General features: G+C 41.1%; 1 protein-coding gene and 2 pseudogenes across 1 annotated transcript in view; 1 reads left to right on the top strand and 2 right to left on the bottom strand.

Moving 5' to 3' along the window:
- The window catches only part of LOC127203198 (carcinoembryonic antigen-related cell adhesion molecule 3-like), a 64,302-nt gene extending 49,243 nt beyond the window's left edge, over positions 1–15,059 (bottom strand). The window contains 2 exon segments of the mRNA XM_051161994.1: positions 7,925–8,284; positions 15,032–15,059. Of these exon segments, the coding sequence (XP_051017951.1) occupies positions 7,925–8,284; positions 15,032–15,059 (388 nt within the window).
- LOC127204046 (uncharacterized) lies at positions 1,322–1,421 on the top strand (annotated as a pseudogene).
- Positions 15,060–21,267: 6,208 nt separating the features above from the next.
- On the bottom strand, positions 21,268–21,368 carry LOC127204042 (uncharacterized; annotated as a pseudogene).
- Between the last annotated feature and the right edge of the window lie 93 nt (positions 21,369–21,461).

The raw sequence follows: 21,461 nt of genomic DNA, 5'->3' as shown, positions 1-21,461 counted from the left end.
GCTTACAAGCTCATGGAAACTGAAAAGTTCTCTAATGAATGATCACTACACCAATGGGGAAGTAAAAATGAAATTAATGACTTTCTAGAATTCAATGAAAACGAAGGCACAATATACACAAGCTTATGGGATACAGTGAAAGCAGTAATAATAGGAAACTTCCTAGGACTAAATGCCTTCATAAAGAAATAAGTGAGATCACATTCCAATGACTAAACAGCATACCTGGCAGCTATAGAACATAAAGAATCAGACACACCCTAGAGGCATAGATGGCAGAAAATAATCAAAGTTAGGGCTGAAGTCTATAAAATAGGAACAAAGAGAATACAATGCAAAGAATCAACAAAACGAAGAGCTGCTTCTTTGAGAAAATAACCAAGACTGGCAAACCCTTAGGCAAGCTAAATAAAAGGCAGAGAGACAGTATCCAAATGAACAAAATCAGAAAGGAAAAGGGGAGCATAACAGCAGGACACCAAGGAAATCCAAAGATTCATTAGGTCTTCCTTCAAAAACATGTACTCCACAAAATTAGAAAATCTACATTTTCTTGATAGATACCACTTACCAAAGTTAAATCAAGATCAGATAAACTATTTAAATAGTCCTATAAGCCCCCAGGATGCAGAAGCAGTCATTTAAATCTCCTGCCAAAACCCTGGGCCACATGGTTTTAGAACAAAATTCTATCAAAGTTTCATACAAGAGCTAATAATATTGCTCCTTAAATTATGCCACAAATTAGAAACAGAAGAAACATCGTGAAATTCATTTTATGAGGCCACATCACCATGTGACTGTCACTAAACATACAAAGATGGAGTAATGAGGGAGAATTTCAAACCCATTTCTTTATAAACATTGATGCAATAATATTCAATGAAACACTAGGAAACAAAATAAAAGAATATAATCATAAACATCACCCACCATGATCAAGTAGACTTCCTTCCAGAGATGCAGGCATGGTTAAATATATGAAAATCCATCAGTGTAACCCACAAAATAAACAAACTGACAGGGAAACCCCACACAATCATCTCCTTAGATGCTAAAATAAACAAACAAAAAAACCTTTTAGAAAAATTCAACCCCTCTTCATGATAAAAGTGTTTGAGAGATGAGGAATACAAGGGACATACCAAAACATAATAAAAGCAAGTTATAGCAAGCCAATAGCCACCATCAAATTCAATGAAGAGAAACTTGAAGGAATTCCATTCATTCAGGAACAAGACAAAGCTGTCCACTCTGTTCATGTCTATTTAGTATAGTACTTGTAGTTTTAGGACAACTAAAGGAGATAAAGGGGATGCAATCTGGAAAGGAAGAAGTCAAAGTAAAGCAGAGAGCAGTGAGTCTATCTCTATGCTGAGTGCTCTGACCTGTAACATCTGATTGATTGGTAGCCTAACATTCTATGAAGAAACAAGCCTGAGATGATCATCAGTTCTATGCCAGGGGCTCCAGATAGGAAAGTAGCCTGAGGCAAACAAGTCCATTGCTTTTCAGGCCCTGGAAAGTTCCCAGGATAGGGAGAAGGTTGGAGACTAGAAGAACCCCATCTAGGATATCGTGCCCAGGTGGAATGAGCCTGAGACAGAATATCCTTGCATTGTGTGACTTGGGTAAGCTGAACAAAGAGCAAGCCCTAGATGACTGCCAGACCAGTGCCAGTAGGCCTCGACATGGGGCTAGCCTAAGATGACCACCAGTCCAGTGGCCCATAAACCTTGGGGCAGGGAAGATGTTGCCTGAGATGACCCCTACCTGCTGCCAATGCAGTGGGACATAGCACTACTAAGACCACTCCTGATATGATCCCAGACAGTCAGAGACCCTGGCTCCACTTAGGGGAGAAATGGTGGAGAAATGGAAGAGACAGAGAAACAAAAGGATGTAGACACAATGAAGAGAAGCAAAACTAGAGACTTAGATAGAGAGAAACAGCCTGATGTGAATATCTAGTGATGCCATGGGACCATGGTTGAGTCCTGGCCTGTACTGCACATGGGGGTCAGGTCTGGGTCCTTGGTCCTGCAGCAGCAGGGGGCTTTTACTAAAAAGGGGAAGGCAGATGCCCCTGGTCTGTGCTACCACTGAGAACTATTTTGGTGTTTGATGGCTGTGCAGAAGTGGCCTACTCTACGGGCAAAATGAAAGAAAGCTGTTCATGTATGTAGCCAAGTGCAGTACTTGGGAGAATGGGCCATGCACATTGTGGGATTTGCAGGTGAGTCGACCCTGAGGATACTAGACCAGCTAGGGCTACCACTTATTTCCTGTGTGGTGGTATGGGTGAGGGAGAGATACTCACTTCCTCCCTCATCCCTCATGACCTGTGGCAGGTGGGAGACACTGGGGCCCTGGAGTCAAGAGAGCAAGAGAGCTGGTCCTGCCCCTCACCTACTGGCATTTCAAGCCCTGAGCCTTACCTGGGCAGCAGTATAGAGCTGACCCTGGTGGCAGTGGCATGAGTGAGCTTGACCCAAAAATATGGGAGAACTAGCATTGCAACCTCTCTGTTGTGTGGTGACATGAATGAGGGAGAGGGGTCCTCTTTGTCCCTTGTCACTTATGACAGGCAGAAGAACTGGCCTGCAGATAACCGAGAAGAGCTTTCCCTGCTGTGCCATTCTGGACCCTAGAAGCAGAGTGTCCTCCACAAAACATAGTATTTCTGCCAAAGATATGGGCCAGAATTTGGAGCCCAAGGAAGGGGTGCAATTTGGAGCTGGCTGGGTCTGCTTTTAAGAAGATTTGGAAGGCTTGGGGCATGGTCATACCTGGAATCCCTGATGGTGGCATGGCTTCCAGGAAAGCAGCACAAGTTGAGATTTTGTTTTGTTTTGTATTTGTGTGGATGTGCAAGGGTGGAAGGAAGATATGAATAGCTGGAGAGGTGAGTTGGGTTTGGGGTTCACAATGTGCAATTCACAAAAAAAATCAATAAAAATTTAAAATAAATAAATAGTTTTAAAAGAAGAAGAAAATGAATCAATTAAATAGTATCAGCAAGTCATTGTGGAAATGTTTTATCCTGACCTATAATAGACCTGTCAGAGACATTCTTCACCCACAGCATAAAGCCATTCACCTTGTGAGACTGATCTGGGAGGGAGAAGAGGTCTGAAACGCTAGTCCCCATCCATGGGGTGTTTTCTCCTCTCATGTGAGATACAAGAAATGTGAGTATGTTTCAAAACCCTGGTGGCTCCTCTATATAGGGACTGTTGTAAAAATTAATGACAGAGGCAAGAAATCATGTATTTGAGATGAAAAAAAACCCAACCTTCCTTTAAAGACACTTTGTCCTCTGGAAAGTCCTTTGGACTATATGAGACTGTACAGGGCTAGGAGACATTGTACTCACATTCCAGGCTGGGTCCATAGTTGGACAATAGAAATCAGGGATGCAAGGATAGGAGAGACTGGGGATGAAACTTCAAGCTGGAATGATTAGAATTTGCTGAGACTGAGCAACACAAGCTGGAAACCAACTACTGTATCTTTTCAAAAGATCAAAATATTTTAAAATCAAATAGTGATGCTGACACTTCAGGGTTCCAATTGGAAAGGACTATGATTTTCTTGTTTATCATCCTACTGTGACCAGTGGCAGAGTTATGTATGAGGTCCCATTTTTAGAAATGATGTTGAGGATAAAGGGTCCTGTCGAGACTGGATAAGGCTTCAAATTGACAAGGTAAGACTATTTCACTAACCCCTTAGAGACTGCATAGAAAATGTCTGAAGTTTTTCCCTGGTCATGGTTTAAATGACAAATGTCCCCCATATGTCTCAGCCATATAAACTTTAGGTCCACAGCTGCTGGTGCTGTTTGGTGAGGTTTAGGATGACCTCTGCAGAAAGTGACCACTTGGGCAAGCCTTGAGACTAAAAAACCCTGAAGCATTGTGCCTGTAGTTCAGGAGATGACAACCATAACTTCCTGATCATATCACAATGCTTGTAGCTTACTGCCATGCTTCCCTGCCCTGGTGGACCATAAACCCTAACAAATTATTTTCTCTGTAGGTTGGCTTGATCGTGGTGTTTTATCACAGCAATAGAAAAATAAACTAAATTCATAATTGCCCCATATCAGAAGAGGTGGGGTTATGTGGAGTCACATGAGACAATGTTTCTGTCTTTAAAAGGCTACAGTTGATCTTAAAGCCATGTCAAACTCTAAAAATACCATCCAACCGAGGATTGGAGTGTACTGAATAAGCAGGTACTTCTGTGCCAAGCACACAGCTGGATTCCAGTGCTAGAACATCATACATACTGAAAACCCCCAACTACACTCACATGTGTTAACTGAACCTGAGATGTCACATTTTTCCATCACAATTGCTAGCCCTGAGCTTATCCAGACAAGAAATTTTCCTCTATGTCATTCATGGCTCCAAGATGCACTTTGCTGGATGTGTGTGAGCAAGCCCAGGATGACATGGCCAACCTAGGTGTTCATACAGGTTGTTCTCTGTCATGAAACTAAGAACAGAGCAGACTGTCTCTGGCCCTGAGAACTTACACAGTTGTAGCTATAGTGGAACCTAACCTATCATCTGTTGACTATGTCATGAGGTGTTGCATTCATTGGATTCTAGATTACACACAGTGATCTGAGTCAGTCCTAATAAAACTGAGAAAAGGGAGAGTCCTGTTGCTCTCAGACATCCTCAGTCTATAGCCTTATGAGAGGTTCTTATTGCCACAGTGTATTTTATATCATGAGCCTCAAGTTCACCTGTCAATGCTACCATAGCCTCACTCTCCACTGGACTGGATTTGTTGCTTATGGTTGTATGTAACAGCGCTGTACAGACAACACAGAGGAGTTTGCCATGTATGGGACCTCTGATACTAGCAAGGGTCTTTTCACTAGTGTTGAAGTATTTCCTCCTTGCCAACCAGAGTCCAAAGAAAATGCATGATGGGGCAAATCATAGACAGATGCAGAGGATCTGTGTGCTCATACTTAGACTTCATGTGCTGTATGGGAGAAACACAGACTTTCATATGTGAGCTGAGCTACAGAGCTTGATGATGGTGCTTAGACCTAGGGCAACATTGCAGCATAGAGTGTTGTGTCCCTTCCTGATGCACTGACCTCCACTGCTCAGTATAAGAAAGCACCCTACATGGATACTACAGACAGGTGGTGCTGAGAGTTACCATGTCACTTCACTAAGAAGCCTCATAGCCTCTCCTCAGGACTTGATGTGTGATCAGAAACCTCTCCTTTCAGATCAGTACTCCAACTGAATAATACAGTGAGCCATTCTGTTCATGTGGGTCATGATGACTGACGTGAGCCATTGTTTCTTTAAGGATAAAACATGAATCTAGAAATGATCTACAAATATTAAGGATCAGGTCAGGCTTTCACCAGAGCCACTTTGTGGCAATGGGTTTTAACATTCCTTCTCTCATATACGTGGACCTTGTAGAGAGATTCCTTGAGGTTCAGTTGGATATTGCTTATATAACATGTAGAAAATAGGGACAAAAGCCAGGTGTGCTGGCTTGCAAGCCTATAAAACACCTGACTCACCAGTCCAGGTGCAACAAGTTATTGCCCCTATTTTCTTTCCTTTTAGTTTCTTTATTTGTTTGTTTTTTATGGAATGTTTGGTTGGTTGGTTGGTGGTTTTTCAAGACAGGGCTGTTCTGGACCTTGCTTGTAGACCAGGCTAGCCTCAAACTCACAATGATCTACCTGCCTCTATCTCAAGAATGCTGAAATTACAAGTATGTGCCACTACCACCAGGTAAAGTAAACAATTTTTAATGATGAAAGTGGTAATTAGGGATAGAAGACTGTGCAGTACAGTAGGGGCACACATGAAAACCTATATCCAACTCAGTACTCAGTGGTGACAAGTGATGGCATTCTCTCTAACCAGATGGACACAAGGATGCTACTGTGGCCACTTTTCTTCAGTATTCCCTTAGGAGTCCTAGACAGAACTATGAGCCAACTCAAAGAAAATAAATGCAGCCAGTTGATCAGCTGTAAAATATGTCTATATATGACATGAACTTATTTGTAGACAATCTTAGAGATTCTACAGAAGTTTCTGGAACTCATGAGCAAACACACCCATGTGCACTGTTGTTCTGTAAAGTTATATAGACCACAATTAGAAGAACTGTTTTCTTACATGACTAGAGAGTGAAATAGATGGAGTTACACCATGATGGGTTTAAAAATGATTTGAGAGTGGACAATGTTGATGGCCACATGACAATATGAGTGTACTTTGTGCCACTTATTTGCCCACTTAGATATGACCAAAGTGGGAAATACCATATATATCTCAAAAATTGTTAACAGGAAAAAGAATTTTATATAACTTCACAATGTGGAAGCCACTGCCAGAAGAAATAGCATCCAGTCATTCCTTTGTAATCAATTTTACATCGGTGCATCAAACTGTGCATCCAAATCATTTAGATTTCCCCTTTAGCAACATTCTGTGGCACTTGATCAATCATTAGTGGGGCAGAGGTGAGAGGGTTACAACAGGTAGAAAGGGAGGCTGGAACAAAAAGGAGAAAAACATATACCATGAGATCATTGTATTTGGTGAAAAGATGGCGACCCCCATCCTGACGAGATGGACTGACCCATCACTCAGCCAAGAGATACAAATGTGGATGAGGCTATTTCACATGGTGGAGGTCAGCAACATGACATCCTTCATTCCCTCAGTGACCTGGAATGTGTCATCTCCTCTGCATGGAGGTCTCACTTCAGGTGTCTTCATGGCTGCCCGACACTGCACACATTTATGCACACTGTAGGTTGGGATAATGCCTTGTCTGAAATTTCCTCCCCAGGCCCATCTTCATTCTCTGACTTTTTTTATTTCCTCTGTGGCTCTAGTCAACCCCTAACTCCACTTTATAGATGTTCTTGCTGTTCTGCCCTGCAGCCCACAGGTTGGGATGGGTGAAGACAGGGAGCAGTCTGGTTTGTGGCAGGTTCAAGTCTTGGAAAAAGCTCAGGAACTATTCTGACTGGATTTATGAGAGCTTCACACAAGCAGGAGTAAATATGAAGGTAGGTAAAGTGACACACACCTGTAATCCCACCACTTAGGGAGGCAAAGTCAGCCAGATCTCAGTGAGTTTGAGGCCAGCCTGCTCTACAAAGTGAGGGAAGGAAATCCAAGGCTACACAGAGAAACTGTCTAGGAATACCAAAATTTAAAAAAGAGTTGATTTGAAAGATGGAGCATCAATTAAAATACCACTACTGATTGATATGGGAGGGTCCAGTTCATTGCAAGAAGTTCCAATCCTAACCTAAGGTATGCTGCGGCTACAAGAATCAAGGCTAAGCACGTAATGAGGAGCAACAAAGTAAGCAGCACTCCTCCACACTCTCTGCAACAGTTATTAGATATGATTTATGACCCTCACATTTCGAGAATATAAGCACATCAGTATGAGTGGACAGCCAACACCCCTGTTTCCTGTCAGCAATGAGAAGTATTACCTTATAGTCCAGCCCTGGAAAAATCCTCCCTAGAATCACTAGAAATTAAACCTAATGTGGATGAGTACACCCAGGTTTTGATATAGGCCACCTCTCTTAGGATGCCATAGTTTCCCACAACCAGCCCCTGCCTGATGCCCACAGAGACTTTCTTAGAAAAACATGCATTGAGATGACCAAACAACTGGATGGTGTCTGACATTTTAGGCTGTGTTACTTTCCATGAAGATCTTATTTGATGCAGAGGACCCCAGAGAATGGAGTCTGTTCTATGCCCATTTGTCTCCACCATGTGTGTCTTGCTATAAGTGCTCAAACTTCAACATGGAAACAGTGTTCAAAGGCCAGAAGACAGAACTATGATTCTGAGCCCCACACAGCACTGACTGATCACAGACAATCACTTACCACCCACATGGAGTTGCACATGCCTCACTTGAGCTTTCAGATCTGTGCTCACAGTGTGCAGGGTGTAGATCCCAGTGTCATTCCAAGTGACATTGTGGATCAGCAGGGATCCATTGCTGTACAATGTCTCTCTACCGCTGTGTGAATGTCCCTCAAAACTTGAATTCATGGCTATTACATACCGAGAAACCACTTGGTTCTTGAACACAACCACCCCTTTGTACCAGAAAAGCATTCGAAGATTGCTTGGGAGATTGTGAACAAGTAGAAGAACACTTCCCCCTTCAGCAACACGGGGTGGCACTGATTCAATGCTGAACTGAGTAGAGGTGGGAGAGTGTACACAGGGGAAAAAGGAGGCTAGAAAGGAAGAGAAACATCCATCAATATTGGGACCTTTTCATTTGCCTAAGATGGGAACCTGTGTCTTGAGCAGAGGTATCCATTGCTCTGCAGAAGTATGTGGGCAAGCATCTTGTCCTTTGCAGTGGAAGTCAGCACAATACCCGCACTTGTCATTTAACTTGTATGGCACTATCTCCTCAGGTGTCAACATGGCTCTGGCTCACTGCACTTTGATCCCTGTTCACACTCAGTGTAAATTGATGGTTGGGTGATGCCTCACTGACTTCATTCCCCATAGACTTTGTGTCTAGTGTCTCTAAATCTTATTGTTCTTGTTTTTGCTGCTTATGCTGCTGCTGCTGTTGTTGTTGTTGTTAATGAAGTGCTCACATGACTTCACCTTCTATGTTCCTCCACTGACCCCTCTTCCAGTCTACTTGGATAGGATCTTGTAAGGATCAGAATCTGTCTTAAATTTTTTGTGGAAAAAAATGGTGCATAGAAAAACTAAGATACCTGAGAGGAACTAATAAGCAAATGAAAAAAATTAATGAGAAACTGATGGTCCTAGGGTCGAGCTTGTTGAGGGTTTTACTTATGAAAAGACACAGCTTTGGGATGAGTGAGTACCTCACTTTGATTTAATTATTTTACATTTATATCTACTAAATTTGTATGTGAGTACATGCAGGTATGAACCATATGCCTTTCTGCATAGACGTGTATATGGGTGGGTGCAAACCACAATATCCACGTGTGTGACAAAGGCCAACCTTAAGAAGTCAGAGGGTTCTCTCCTTCTACAGTGTGGTAGCTGAGGATTTACCTCTTGTCCTCTGGCCTGGCAGAAGTTGCCTTCACATATTGGGACACCTCACTGTCCTGTCCCAGCCAATTTTTTTTTCTGAGTCACTCCATCATAGTTGGGAACATTACTCTCCACATTATAGTGGCCAATGTGATTGACTTTGAGTAGAGAACAATTTGGCTTTTGTGCACACCCCTTACCATTTCTTGTTCATTGACAACATCCTGCTGCTGAACCTCTGTCCACCTCTGTGTCAACTACACTCAGGGGCAAGCAGACACTTTGAACTCCTTCAGACACTTGTCCTCCATGGAGACTCCAGCCAGGGCCTGAGCTCCACACTGCCACACACTGTCAGGGAATTCTGTCTTCATTTAGGGTATCAGCCCTTGCCCATAGTGCACCTTGTGTGGATGAACAGTGGGGGCTCCAAAGTCTCTGATGCATGTGTCTTCTTTGTGAAATATAGAGGAGCTTCTGCTTCAGCATATCGGTGGCCCTGCCTCCTTCTGAAATAAGTCTGCACTGAGTCAAAAGCCACTGCCAGAGTCACATGGCTGTGGGAAGGGTGCTTTTCCCATGCTCACTCTCTTTATGTCTCAGTCTCCAGACTACACAGTGAGCAACAGGCTGATAAGCACCACTGTGAGCCAAAGCACAACAGCTCATCCAAGGGCTGACCTCTGCTTCATCCTGGCCTTGACTCTGTCACAACCAAAGTAGGGGACCCTTTGTATCCTATGCATCCTTGGTGACACAGAAAATCCATTGGCTACCTAGAGATCCCCATGTCCTCAGTGTGTGAATGTAGAATTTATGCATAGCCATAAGGTGACAGAGACGTCTGTATGAGCTTTAAAGGGACCATCTGGGTGACACCAGGGGTAGGACACTCATCTATTACCACTAGTGTTACCATTCAGGGTCTGATCCAGAACATTCAGGAGCAGTTAGTTTTATCAGGAGATCCATGTTCTACATGTGCTGTAGAAGGTCATCTGAGTGCTGGAGAGGTGTGGGCTCACTCTGCTGTGTGGGATTTCAGTGAGGAACTTGAATTCCAGCTTCCTTTGTTGGTTGAGATATTGATCAGGTCGGCTCACATTCATCCTGACTTTTGAGGGGTGCCTCTGTCCTTTGATTGGTATTTCCCCTGTCATCACTCTGCCCAACTCTAGAAGCTAGATGGGGAGAATGTTGAACAGGGTCCCCTAATACTGTTCTCAGCTACCGGAAACAGCCAGTAGGTCAACTGACCTTGTGGGAAGCACACCAAAATCAGTTGGGAAAGTATTAGAAACCATTTGTTTCATCTTCTCCAGGAAGCCAGCTAATCAGTGTTTGGCTGTGAGCTAACACTGCCCCCTGTTGATCAATAGGATGACTGATGCATATGTCTGGGAGCTGTCAAGACCAGCAGAGCCTGTTACTGTTTGGCTACTAGAGAGAATTTCCTTGGCTGGACCTAAGAGTACAAGCACTTGCCAGCAGGATCTATGTCCTCTGTTCTTTCCCTTGGGTACCCTGAACTTCCTATGAGGTCTCATAAGCTGATGTGGACATTTTGCTCATGGCTTGGTGACCTGGTCAGCTCTGCTGTTTACGTCAAGTCTCAGGAGGTGCTCAGGGGACCTTGCTTAGCTGAGGCTCTCAAATCAGTGAACTGATTGATTTCCCATGAAATATGGATGGCCAAAAATCACTGATCCTTGTCAGCTACAACAGTAAGACACCAGCCCTGGCAAAATACTTTACAGGATCACTTGTAGTACAAGCAAGAACAGAAGTCTGGAGCCAGGACTTCCTGGTGCTCAATCTCTGTGAGGACACAAAACCTGCCTGTGCCAATATGGTCTTTTTTAATACCATGTTCATGGTGAGAACCTCTAGAAACTAGACTGAGTCCAATGCTCCTTGACTAAGAGCCCCTTTTCTATCACATTCTCTCTCTCTCTCTCTCTCTCTCTCTCTCTCTCTCTCTCTCTCTCTCTCTCTCTCTCTCTGAATTTTAGCTATCTTTCTTAGACATCCCATACCACCTGTATATGGACAGAACTGCCCTTAGTGGTCTCAACCCTTCTGCGTTCATTAAAGCAATCAAGTCAAACCCTCTCAGACAATTCTGCAGACTGGCCTGATTAACATAATGACTCAGTAGAGATGCAGTTCCCACATAGGTGGCTTTTTGCTATTTCAGCTAAGTCCTTCCCCTCCACAATGATAGTCCAGAAAAAGTCCTTCATCCTCCAACTCGGTGGCCCTCTCTGTCCAATTTCTTAATCATACATGCCTGTGGCACAGCCCCTCACAGCTGAACCCTCAGAGACAGGATACAGATCAGGGTCATCTACCCAGGGTTTCACTGTTCACAATTCCCAGATCCTGAGCCCAAGGACACTCTGATGTCCCTGATATCGCTGAAATTGTGTGGAATAACTGAAACCACATCATGAAAACTGTGGTTTCATTCTACTTGCACAGGCCTCCCAGGAAAGTGCACTACCTCCTTCTTTTGGCTCCAATAAAATCACAGCAGAACCCAATCACCAGATAAGACAAGTTATAAGCTGGGAGCATTTAAAGTCCCATAGACCCGCCTCATGATCAGAAAACAGAATGTCTTAGTGGTTCCGTAATAGGGAGAATTGGCAAGTGGGGAACAGCTGAATAAATGACCAACTGTTGGTGAACAATTAGTCATAGGGAACTAATTGTTGAAGGGAAGAATGAGGAACATAGGAGAAAAGAAATTTTGAGGCTGAGGCATAAATTGCTGTGCAAATGTAAAGATCTTCAAGCCCAGAGAACTTTATATTTTCTTTTCTCTCTCTCTCTCTCTCTCTCTCTCTCTCTCTCTCTCTCTCTCTCTCTCTCTCTCTCCATCTGTCTGCCTCTCTCTTTCTCTCTCTTGTGTCACTCTGTGTCTCTTTGTCTCTCTCTGTCTCTCTGTCTCTGTCTCTCTCTTTTCTCTTTTCTTTCTTTTCTCTCTTTTCTCTCTTCTCTCCTTCTCTCCTCTCTCCAACTGCAGAACTTTATTTAAAGTCAAGTTCAATTTTTTTCATTACAGATTACAACATGCATGTGAAGAAAGGAGAACACTCTACCATTGCTGCTCGGAGTGCAAACTCATATAACCACTTTGGGAATCATTATGGTGCTTTCTTGAAAAATTGGTAATAATTCTAACCCAAGACCCAGACAAACCACTCATGGGCATATACACAAATGATGCATAACCACACAACAAGGACGTTTGTTCAACTATGTTTTCAGCAGCTTTATTCCTAATAGCGAAAATCTGGAAACAACCTAGATGGGCCTCAACCAGAGGATAGATAAAGAAACTGTGTTACACTTGCACAATGGAATACTACTCAGCTATTAAAACAAGGAAATCTTGAAATGTTCTGGCAAATAAAGAGATGAAAAGATTGTCCTGAGTGAGGTAACCAAGGCCCAGAAAGATACAAAAGGATTATCCTTGATCATAAGCACATATTAGTCTCATAATACAAGATAGCCACACTACAAATCAGAGACTGATGCACCAGCCAAGGACCTTGCATGATCTGGACCTAGACCCTCTGCTCAGATGTAGTATATAGGTAGCACATTCTCCTTGTGGGTCCCACAATATGGGGAACAGAACTTCTTCTGACATGGACTCTGGACACCAAATTTTGGTCACCTCCTCCTGGCATGGCAGCCTTGCTAGGCCACAAAGTAAAAATACACAGGTAGTCCGGATGAGACTTGATAGGCTGAGGTCAGATTAAAGGGGAGTATGTCCCCCTTTTTGAGGAGTAATGGAGGGGGTAGTGGTTATGTGGGAGTAAGAGTGGACCAGGAGGTGATGAAGGATGGGGCTATAGTCAGGATTTAAAATTAGCAAATTAAAAATAAGATTAAAAAGTTTTAAATACAAACTTTTTGTTTGTTTTGTCAGTTTATGACATAAAATACTGTCATATTAGGTCTATTTTGTGTGTTGCAATGTCAGCCTAAATAAAGAAATGTTTAGCTTACTACTGAAACATGTAGTCACTAAAATCTCTCCTATTGTAACAGTTTTGTCTATCTCAGTGATAAATCCATTTAACTATGAAGTACTTCTTTCTCTAATGTAGAAAGCTTTTGCTCAGGGTATAAAAAGTGTAACCAGGGCAATAAAGTTTGTAAGGGCCTTGAGCCTCATCCATTTTCTTTCATGTGTATGGGTGGATCTTGCTCCTTTCTTTCTCTTCCTTTGTTACCTAGGAGGCAAAGTAAACGGTCTCAGTGTTTCTCATGATCTCCACTGACCCACAGTGTGCACAGCACCATAAGGTGTTTTGTCTGTCCAATTGCACTGAAATCTATGTGTCAATGGAGGGCAAAGCCTTGCAAGGTATTGCTATTCAAGACTGCCCAACAAATAGTACAAAATAAGACTGCCCATTAACCTTCCCTGAGAAGCTCCCACAGTCTGTCCTCAGGACTCGTGTGTATAGAAATCTTACATGTGAGACAAGGAGCACACTTGATATTCAGTTAACTACCCAGACTATTGCATAACATGAGCCAATCCGTCCAGATGATTGATAGTGACTGACATGAGGCACCAGTCACCAAATGGCCAAGGACAAGCCTAAGAATGATATAGGAGATTAAATAGGGACTGACAGGCTTGAAATAGAGGCATTATTTTCTCAGAAGCCTATTATGCCCTGATTCCCATATGTGAGGCCCATGCAGAGGTGCTTCCTAAACTTTGGATGGTTGCTTATTTTCTTTTAATTTTTATGTGTAGAGATATTTTAGCTATAATGCCTGTCTGTGCACCACAAGTATGACTGACAAAAGAGGACACTGGATTCCTGGAACTGCAGTTAGAGATGGTTATGGGCTGCTATGATTGTACTGGGAACTGAACTTGCCTCCTATACAAGAGCATCCAGTTCCCTTAACCACTGAATTCTCTCTCCAGTTTTCTACGTGGATGTTTTCAGAGGCATATCTGACAAGTGGAAGGTACAGAGCAAGAACTTGCTGGAACTCTGGCTGAAAGAGACATGTGTGTTTGGCAAATCTATGCTAGGGCTTTGGAATGCTATGCTACTCCATATTAGACCTTTATTACTAACACCTAGGATCTAAGATATCCCTCTGAGTATTATTTCTCTAATGAACACAATAAGGTGAGATTAGCAGCAGGTGATATAATCAATAACTCCTGGAGCAGGCAGATTCCTTTGTTAGATGAATGATCTACTTGGAAGAACAAACAAAGCCCTGCCATTTACCTTCCATGAAGAGTGAAAATGACAGTGGCACACCAGAAAACACATGAGTTCCTGTCTTGTATTAGGTCTGGGAGTCCTAGAATTATGCAGAAATTCTCCAGATCAGGGAGCTAAGTTCTAGAGTCAAGTCTAACTGTCCATTTATTTTTACTTCCTAGACCAGATGTTCCTTCAAGCTGCTGATGACTAAGGTTAACATTAACTCCACCCTGCTCCACAGACATGTGTGAAGGCCTTCAGGGTAGAGACATTAGATATGTGGTTGTAGAAAGATATCTTGTCTGTCACCTGCGGTCTGTCTGAGGCAGATGTGGCCAAGTGTTTTGTGTGTTTTGGTTTCCCAGTTAAAGCATGCATTGGAAATAAATGTTGCAATGTCTGTAAGATCATTTTAAATATGAGCCATGACCTGACACTGGAGCAGGAGAGCTGCCTAGATCAGCAACATCTGTTATTATTTTCCTGCAGGAGCAAATTTGCTACACGTAATCCCTGAGGACATGGAGTCTTCAGGAGGACATATGTCCTCTGTCTCCCCTTTTTTGGATCATCACCTTCCTGTCAAGTCTCATACATCCATAAGAAAAGTAGGCTAATGACCTAGGCACATAGTCACCTGTGTTCTCCCTGCTGCGCCTCCTGAATGGGAAATGCCTGAGTGGTCTCTCCTACCTCTGGCTCTCATGGCAGTGCACTGCATGGTTCTATGATCTAGGCAATTCAGAAAGTTAATAAAATAATAATAAAGTTATATAAAATCAATGTTGTATTTAGCAGGGGAAAACTCTAACCTCCATAGCCATATTAATGTGGACACACATCTGAACCTGAACACAGACATACACACAAAGTAGCTTTAAATCAATCTATACACAACAAATTCATGATTGTGTATATATGTATATTTGTATGTATGTGTCTGTGTGTGTATTTACAAAGTATTGCTGAAAATTATAATATCTGTTATCTCATCATTACAAAGGCTACAACCCAGTTATCCCAGACAAATCAGCCCTGGAAACTGAAACACAAGAAAATATCATCAAATTCTTAAAAGTGAGGATGGTAATAAGGTAAACAAGTAAAATCCATAAACAAATTCAGAAAGATACAATCAAACAGATTGAGGACCTTAGAGAGGCCATGATAGAGGCCTATAAAGAGGAAATGGAGAAGTCACTGGAAATTTTTCAGGAAAATACAATCAGGTGAATAAAAATCAATAAAATGGTTCAAGATCTGAAAGTGACAATTGAAATAATTATAAAAGCAGACACGGAGGATATCCTGCAAGGAGAGAACTTAGAGAAGAAAACAGGAACTTCAGATGTAAGCATCACCAACAGAATACAAAAGATAGAGGAAAGAATCTGATGTGCAGAAAATACAATGGAAGAATTTAATGCAATCATCAAAGAAAAATTTAAATCTAAAAAATTCATGACACAAATTATCCAAGAAATCAAACACACAATGAAAAAATGAAACCTAAAGATAATAGCAGTTAAGGAAAAAGAAGAAGCCCAGCTACAAGGCACAGAAAATATTTTCAAAAAATCATAGAAGAAAAATTTCCCAATTTAAAGAAAGAGATATATATAAACATACAAGAGGACTACAGAACATCAAATGCAGTAGAGCAGAAAATAAAATCCTCCCTCCACATAATAATCAAAACACAAAATGTACAGAACAAAGAAAAATATTAACAGCAGCAAAAAAAAAAAAAAGACCAAGTCACAAAATGGCAAACCTATCAGAATCATACCAACTTTTCAGCAAGGACCATGAAAGCCAGAAGGGCCTAGGCTGAGGTCTTGCAAACCAGACTACTACACCCAGCAAAACTTTCAATAGCCATAGATGGAGAAAACAATATATTCATTGACAAAAACTAATTCAAACAGTACCTATCCATAAATACAGCCCTACAGAGAATAATAGAAGGAAAACTCCAGCCAGAAGAGGATAACTACACCAAACATAAAATGTAGAATAGATAACTTCACTTTAGCAAAGTGAAAACCAAACAAACACACTACCACAACCAACATCAAAATCAAGACCTAACAGTCACTGGTCATTAATCTCTCTCAACATCAATGGTCTCAACTCTCCAATAAAATGATACAGGCTAACAGAATAGATACATAAACAAGACAGAACATTCAGCTGCATTCAAGATGGATAAAGATAGACATTACCTCAGGGTAAAAGGCACAAAATTTGTCTTCTAAGCAAATGAACACAAAAATCAAGCTGGAGTAGCCATTCTGATATTTAATAAAATTGATTTGCAACCAAAATTAATCAAACGTGGTGATGAAGAACACTTCATACTCATCAAGGGAAAGTTCAAACAAGATGACATCACAATTCTGAATATCTACACTCCAAATACAAGGGCACCCACATTTGTGAAAGAAACATTAATGAATCTTAATCCACACATCAATCCCAACACTTTAACACTGCCCTTTTCACTAAAGGACATTTCAACGAAACAGAAACCAAAGCAAGAAATGTATATTTTCCAGGCATATAAAATGACTCCTTAACCCTGAAAAATCTGTGCCAAAGTCGGGGGTTATCATATGCACTGTGTACTTACCTGAAGCTTGCTCTCCCTGCTTTATATGTCCAGTGCATAGAGTGAGGGGCCATGCCACAACTGAATGCCCCCTCTGTGAGGAGAGGCCGAAGCAAGGAGAAGCAAGCTTCACACAACTTCCTGTACCACAAGGAGAGGAACATGACCATGGATTGGCTCTCCACCAGAGCCCACCCATTTGATTTAGAAGATTTAGAGGGTTGTGCATCTTTGGAATGAGTGTGGAGCATTCCTTAAAGGAGCAGTGTAGGCTGTCACTGGCTGTCTGCTGGCATTTATTGAAGCACCTGGCTGTCTATGCCCTGCCTGCAAATAGACACATGCCCAAGTCTGCTGCACAGGGTGTGTGTTTGAAGAGGAGAACTCTTATACAGCAAGTATATTCCAAACTCTATATTTTAACTGGAAAAGTTGGGGGTTGTCTTAAACACTGGAAAATATGGGAATGAAACTAACCAATGTCATGAATCAAATGGATCTAACAGATATCTACAGAACTTTTCACCCAAACTCAAAAGGTTATAACTTCTTCTCAACACTACACAAAACCTTCTCCAAAACTGACCGTATACTAGGTCACAAAGCAAGCCTCACCAGATATAAGAAGCTTGAAAAAATACTTGGTATCCAATCATACCACCCTGGACTAAATCTGGACCTCAACAACAACAGAAATTTTAAAAAAGCCTGCACACACTTGAAAACTGAACAACACTCTACTCAATGATAACTGGTTCAGAAAAGATATAAAGAAAGAAATTAGGGATGTCCAAAAATTCAATGAAAATGAAGGTACAACGAACCCAAATTTATGGGACACATTGAAAGTAGTGCTAAAAGGAAAGTTTATAGCACTAAGTGCCTTCATCAACAGATTGGAAACATCTCATAAAAGAAACTTAATGACACATCTGAAAGTGCAAGGGAAAAAAAGAAACAGAAACACACAAGAGGAATAGATGGCTGGAAATAATCAACTCAGGGCTGAAATCAACCAGTTAGAAACAAAGAAAATATTTCAAAGAATCAAAAAACCAACAGCTGGTTTTTCAAGTTCCATCTATTTGCCTGAAATTTTTATAATATCCTTTTTCCTAAAAGCTGAGTAACACTCCATTATGTAAATATGCCACATTTTCTTTATCCATTCTTCAGTTAAGGGAGATCTAATTATTTGCAGTTTCTGGCTATTATTAATAAAGCCACTATGAACATAGTTGAGCAAGTGTCCTTGCAGTAGGATGGAGAATCCTTTGGGTATATACCCAACAGTGGTATAGCTGGGTCTTGAGGTAGGTCAGTTTCCAGTTTTCAAAGGAACTGCCATATTGATTTCCATAGTGGTTGTACATGTTTGTACTCCCACCAGCAATGGAAGAGTGTTTCACTGGCTCCACATCCTTACCAACATGAGCATTCATTTGTGTTCTTGATCTTAGTCATTCTGCTGGCTATAAAATTGTATACAAAGTAATTTTGATCTGCATTATCCTGAGGCCTAAGGATGTTAAACATTGCTTTAAATGTTTCTCACTTTTGAGTTTCCTATTCTGAGAGTTTTCTGTTTAGCTCTGTACCCTGCCTTTAAATTGAACTATTTGGTTTGTTGATGTCTAGTTTATTGTCTTCTTTACATATTTTGGATATTAACCCTCTACTCAATGAAGAGTTGGTGAAATGTTTTCCCATTCTGTAGGCTGCCATTTTCTCCTATTAATGGTGTCCTTTGCCTTAGGGAAACCTTTCTGTTTCATGAGTTCCCATTTATTAAGTCTCTATATTGGTGCCATTGCTAGCTATCAGTTGAAAAAGTTATCTCCTATGCTAATGAGTTCAAGGCTACTCCCCAATTTCTCTTCTATTAGATTTACCATATGTGATTTTACATTGGTGTCTTTGATCAACTTGGACATGAGTTTTGTGCAGAGTGATAAATGTGGATCTATTTGCATTCTTCTATATGCAAACATCTAGTTAGACCAATACCATTTGTTGAAGCAGCTTTCTTTTTTCTTTGTATTTTTCTCACTTTGATATCAAAATTCAGGTGTCCATAGGTGTGTGGATTTATGTCTAAATCTTCAATTGGATTATATTGTCCAACGTCTGGTTTTATGCCCATACCATTGATGTCTTTATGGCTATGCTTCTATAGCACACCTTGAAATCAGGTATGGTGATACCTCCAGAATTTCTTTTATTGTTTAGGATTATACTAGATACCCTGGTATTTTTGTTTTTCCACATAAAATTGAGTATTGTCCTTTCAAAGTCTATTGTTATTTCTCCGTTTTTGCTTCTGATTTCATTGATTTGCATACTGTCCCTTTGAGTTTTAGTTAGTTTGGCTAATGGCTTGTCAATCATTTTGATTTTCTCAAAGAACCAACTAGTTTCATTGATTCTTTGTATTTCTCCCTTTGTTTCTAGTTTATTGATTTTTTAGCCCTCAGTTTATTATTTCCTGCCATCTACTCCTCTTGTGTGTATTTGTTTCCTCTTGTTCTAGAGTTTTCAAGTGTAGTGTTAAATTGTAAGTATGAGAACTCTCCAATTTCTTTATGAAGCACTTAGTGCTATGAATTTTACTCTTAGCACCACTTTCATTATGTCCCATAAGTTTGGGTATGTTGTGCATCCATATTCATTTTCATTTAATTTTTATTCTTTAATTTTTTTTCTTTATTTCTGCCCTGTTCCCTTAGTTGCACAGTAGGGAATTTTTCAGATTCCATGGGTTTGTAGGTTTTCTTTGGTTTCTGTTATTGTTGAAATCAAGCTTTAATCCATGGTGGTTTGCTAGGATACAGGGAGTTATTTCAACTTTCTTGCATCTGTAGGGAATCACTTTGTGACCAAGTATATGGTCAGTTTTGAAGAATATTCCATGGGGTGCTGAGACAAAGGTGTACTCTTTTATGACTGGGCAAAATGTTCTGTTATCTGTTAGGCCCATTTGATTTATAACATCTGTTAGTTTCATTATTTCTTTCTTTAGTTTTGTCTAGGTGACCTGCCCACTGGTGAGAGTAGAGTTTTGAAGCCTCCCACTATTAATGTATGTGATGTTAGATGTGAGATTTAAGAATTAGTAATGCTTCTTTTACAAAGGTGGATGTCCTTGTATTTGGGGCATAGATGTTCAGAATTGGGATATCATATTGGTGTATTTTTCTTCTGATGAGTATGGAATGTCCTCCATTTCTTTGATTGATTAAGTTTGGTTTGAAATCTATTTTGTTAGATATTAGGATCACTACACCAGCTTCCTTCTTGGGTCCATTTGTTTGGAAATTCTTTTTCCACCCCTTTACTCTGAGATAATGTGTATCTTTGATGTTGAAGTGTGTTTCTTGTATTGTATGCTGAAGAATGGATCCTGTTTTTATATCCATACTGTTAGCCTGTGTCTTTTTATTTGGAAGTCCAGTCCATTGATATTGACGTTCATATTGATATTGATAGATGTTAATGACCTGTTATTTTTTGTGGTGTTAATGATGATGGTGGTGGCAGGTGTGTGCGTCTGTGAGTGAGTGTGTGTGTGTGTGTGTGTTTGTGTGTGTGTGTGTGTGTGTGTGTGTGTGTGTGTGTGTTTCCCCTTTGGCTTTTGCTAGGGTGAAATTTATTTCTTGTGATTTTATGGATGGAGTTAGTCTCCTTGGGTTACAGCTTTTCTCAGTACTTTCTGCAGAACTGGATTTGTAGGTATATATTGTTTACATTAGACTCTGTCATGAACTATCTTGTTTTCTCAGTCTATGCTGATTAAACTGTGAGGAGGGGGGTAACAGTCTGGTCTGCCATCTGTGGTCATTCAGAGTGTGCAAGACAGATGTCTAGGCCTTCTTGCTTTTAGAATCTCTGTTGAGAAGTTGGGTGTAATTCTCATAGATCTGCCTTCATATGTTAATTGGCCTTTTCCCCTGTAGATTTTAATATTTTTCTTTGTCCTATACATTTAGTGTTTTGATTATTATGTGACATGGGGGGCACTGGACTGGTGTCATCTTGGGCTAGCTCCATGGCCAGGCCTGCTGGCACAGGTCTGGTGGTCATTTAGGACTTGCTCCTTCCTCAGCCCACTCTAGTAACCCCATGTAAGGATATTCTGCCTAATGCTCACTCCTTCCCTGGCACGAAGTCCCAGGTGGGGTTCCTCTAGTATCCAACTTTCTACCTATCCTGGGAGCTTGCCTGGGCCTGTACAGTAATAGACTGGGGTTTTCTCAGGCTAGTTTCCTATCTAGAGCCCCTGCATAGAACTGATGATCATCTCAGGCTTGCTTCTTCATGAAATGTTAGGCTAATAATCATTCACATGTTCACAGGTCAGAACACTCAGCACAGAAATAGCCTCACTCCTCTCTGCTATGCTTTGCCTTCTTCCTTTCCAGTTTGCATCCCCTTTATCTCCTTTAGCTGTCTTACTGCTTCACCTAAAACTACAAGGACAATATGAAATAGATAGGAAGAGCGTGGACAGCTTTG

This window comes from Acomys russatus, chromosome 19, assembly GCF_903995435.1.
Source record: "Acomys russatus chromosome 19, mAcoRus1.1, whole genome shotgun sequence".
Taxonomy (NCBI): domain Eukaryota; kingdom Metazoa; phylum Chordata; class Mammalia; order Rodentia; family Muridae; genus Acomys; species Acomys russatus.
Note: the sequence above shows the minus strand (reverse complement) of the source record. Positions and strands in the feature narration are given on the sequence as shown.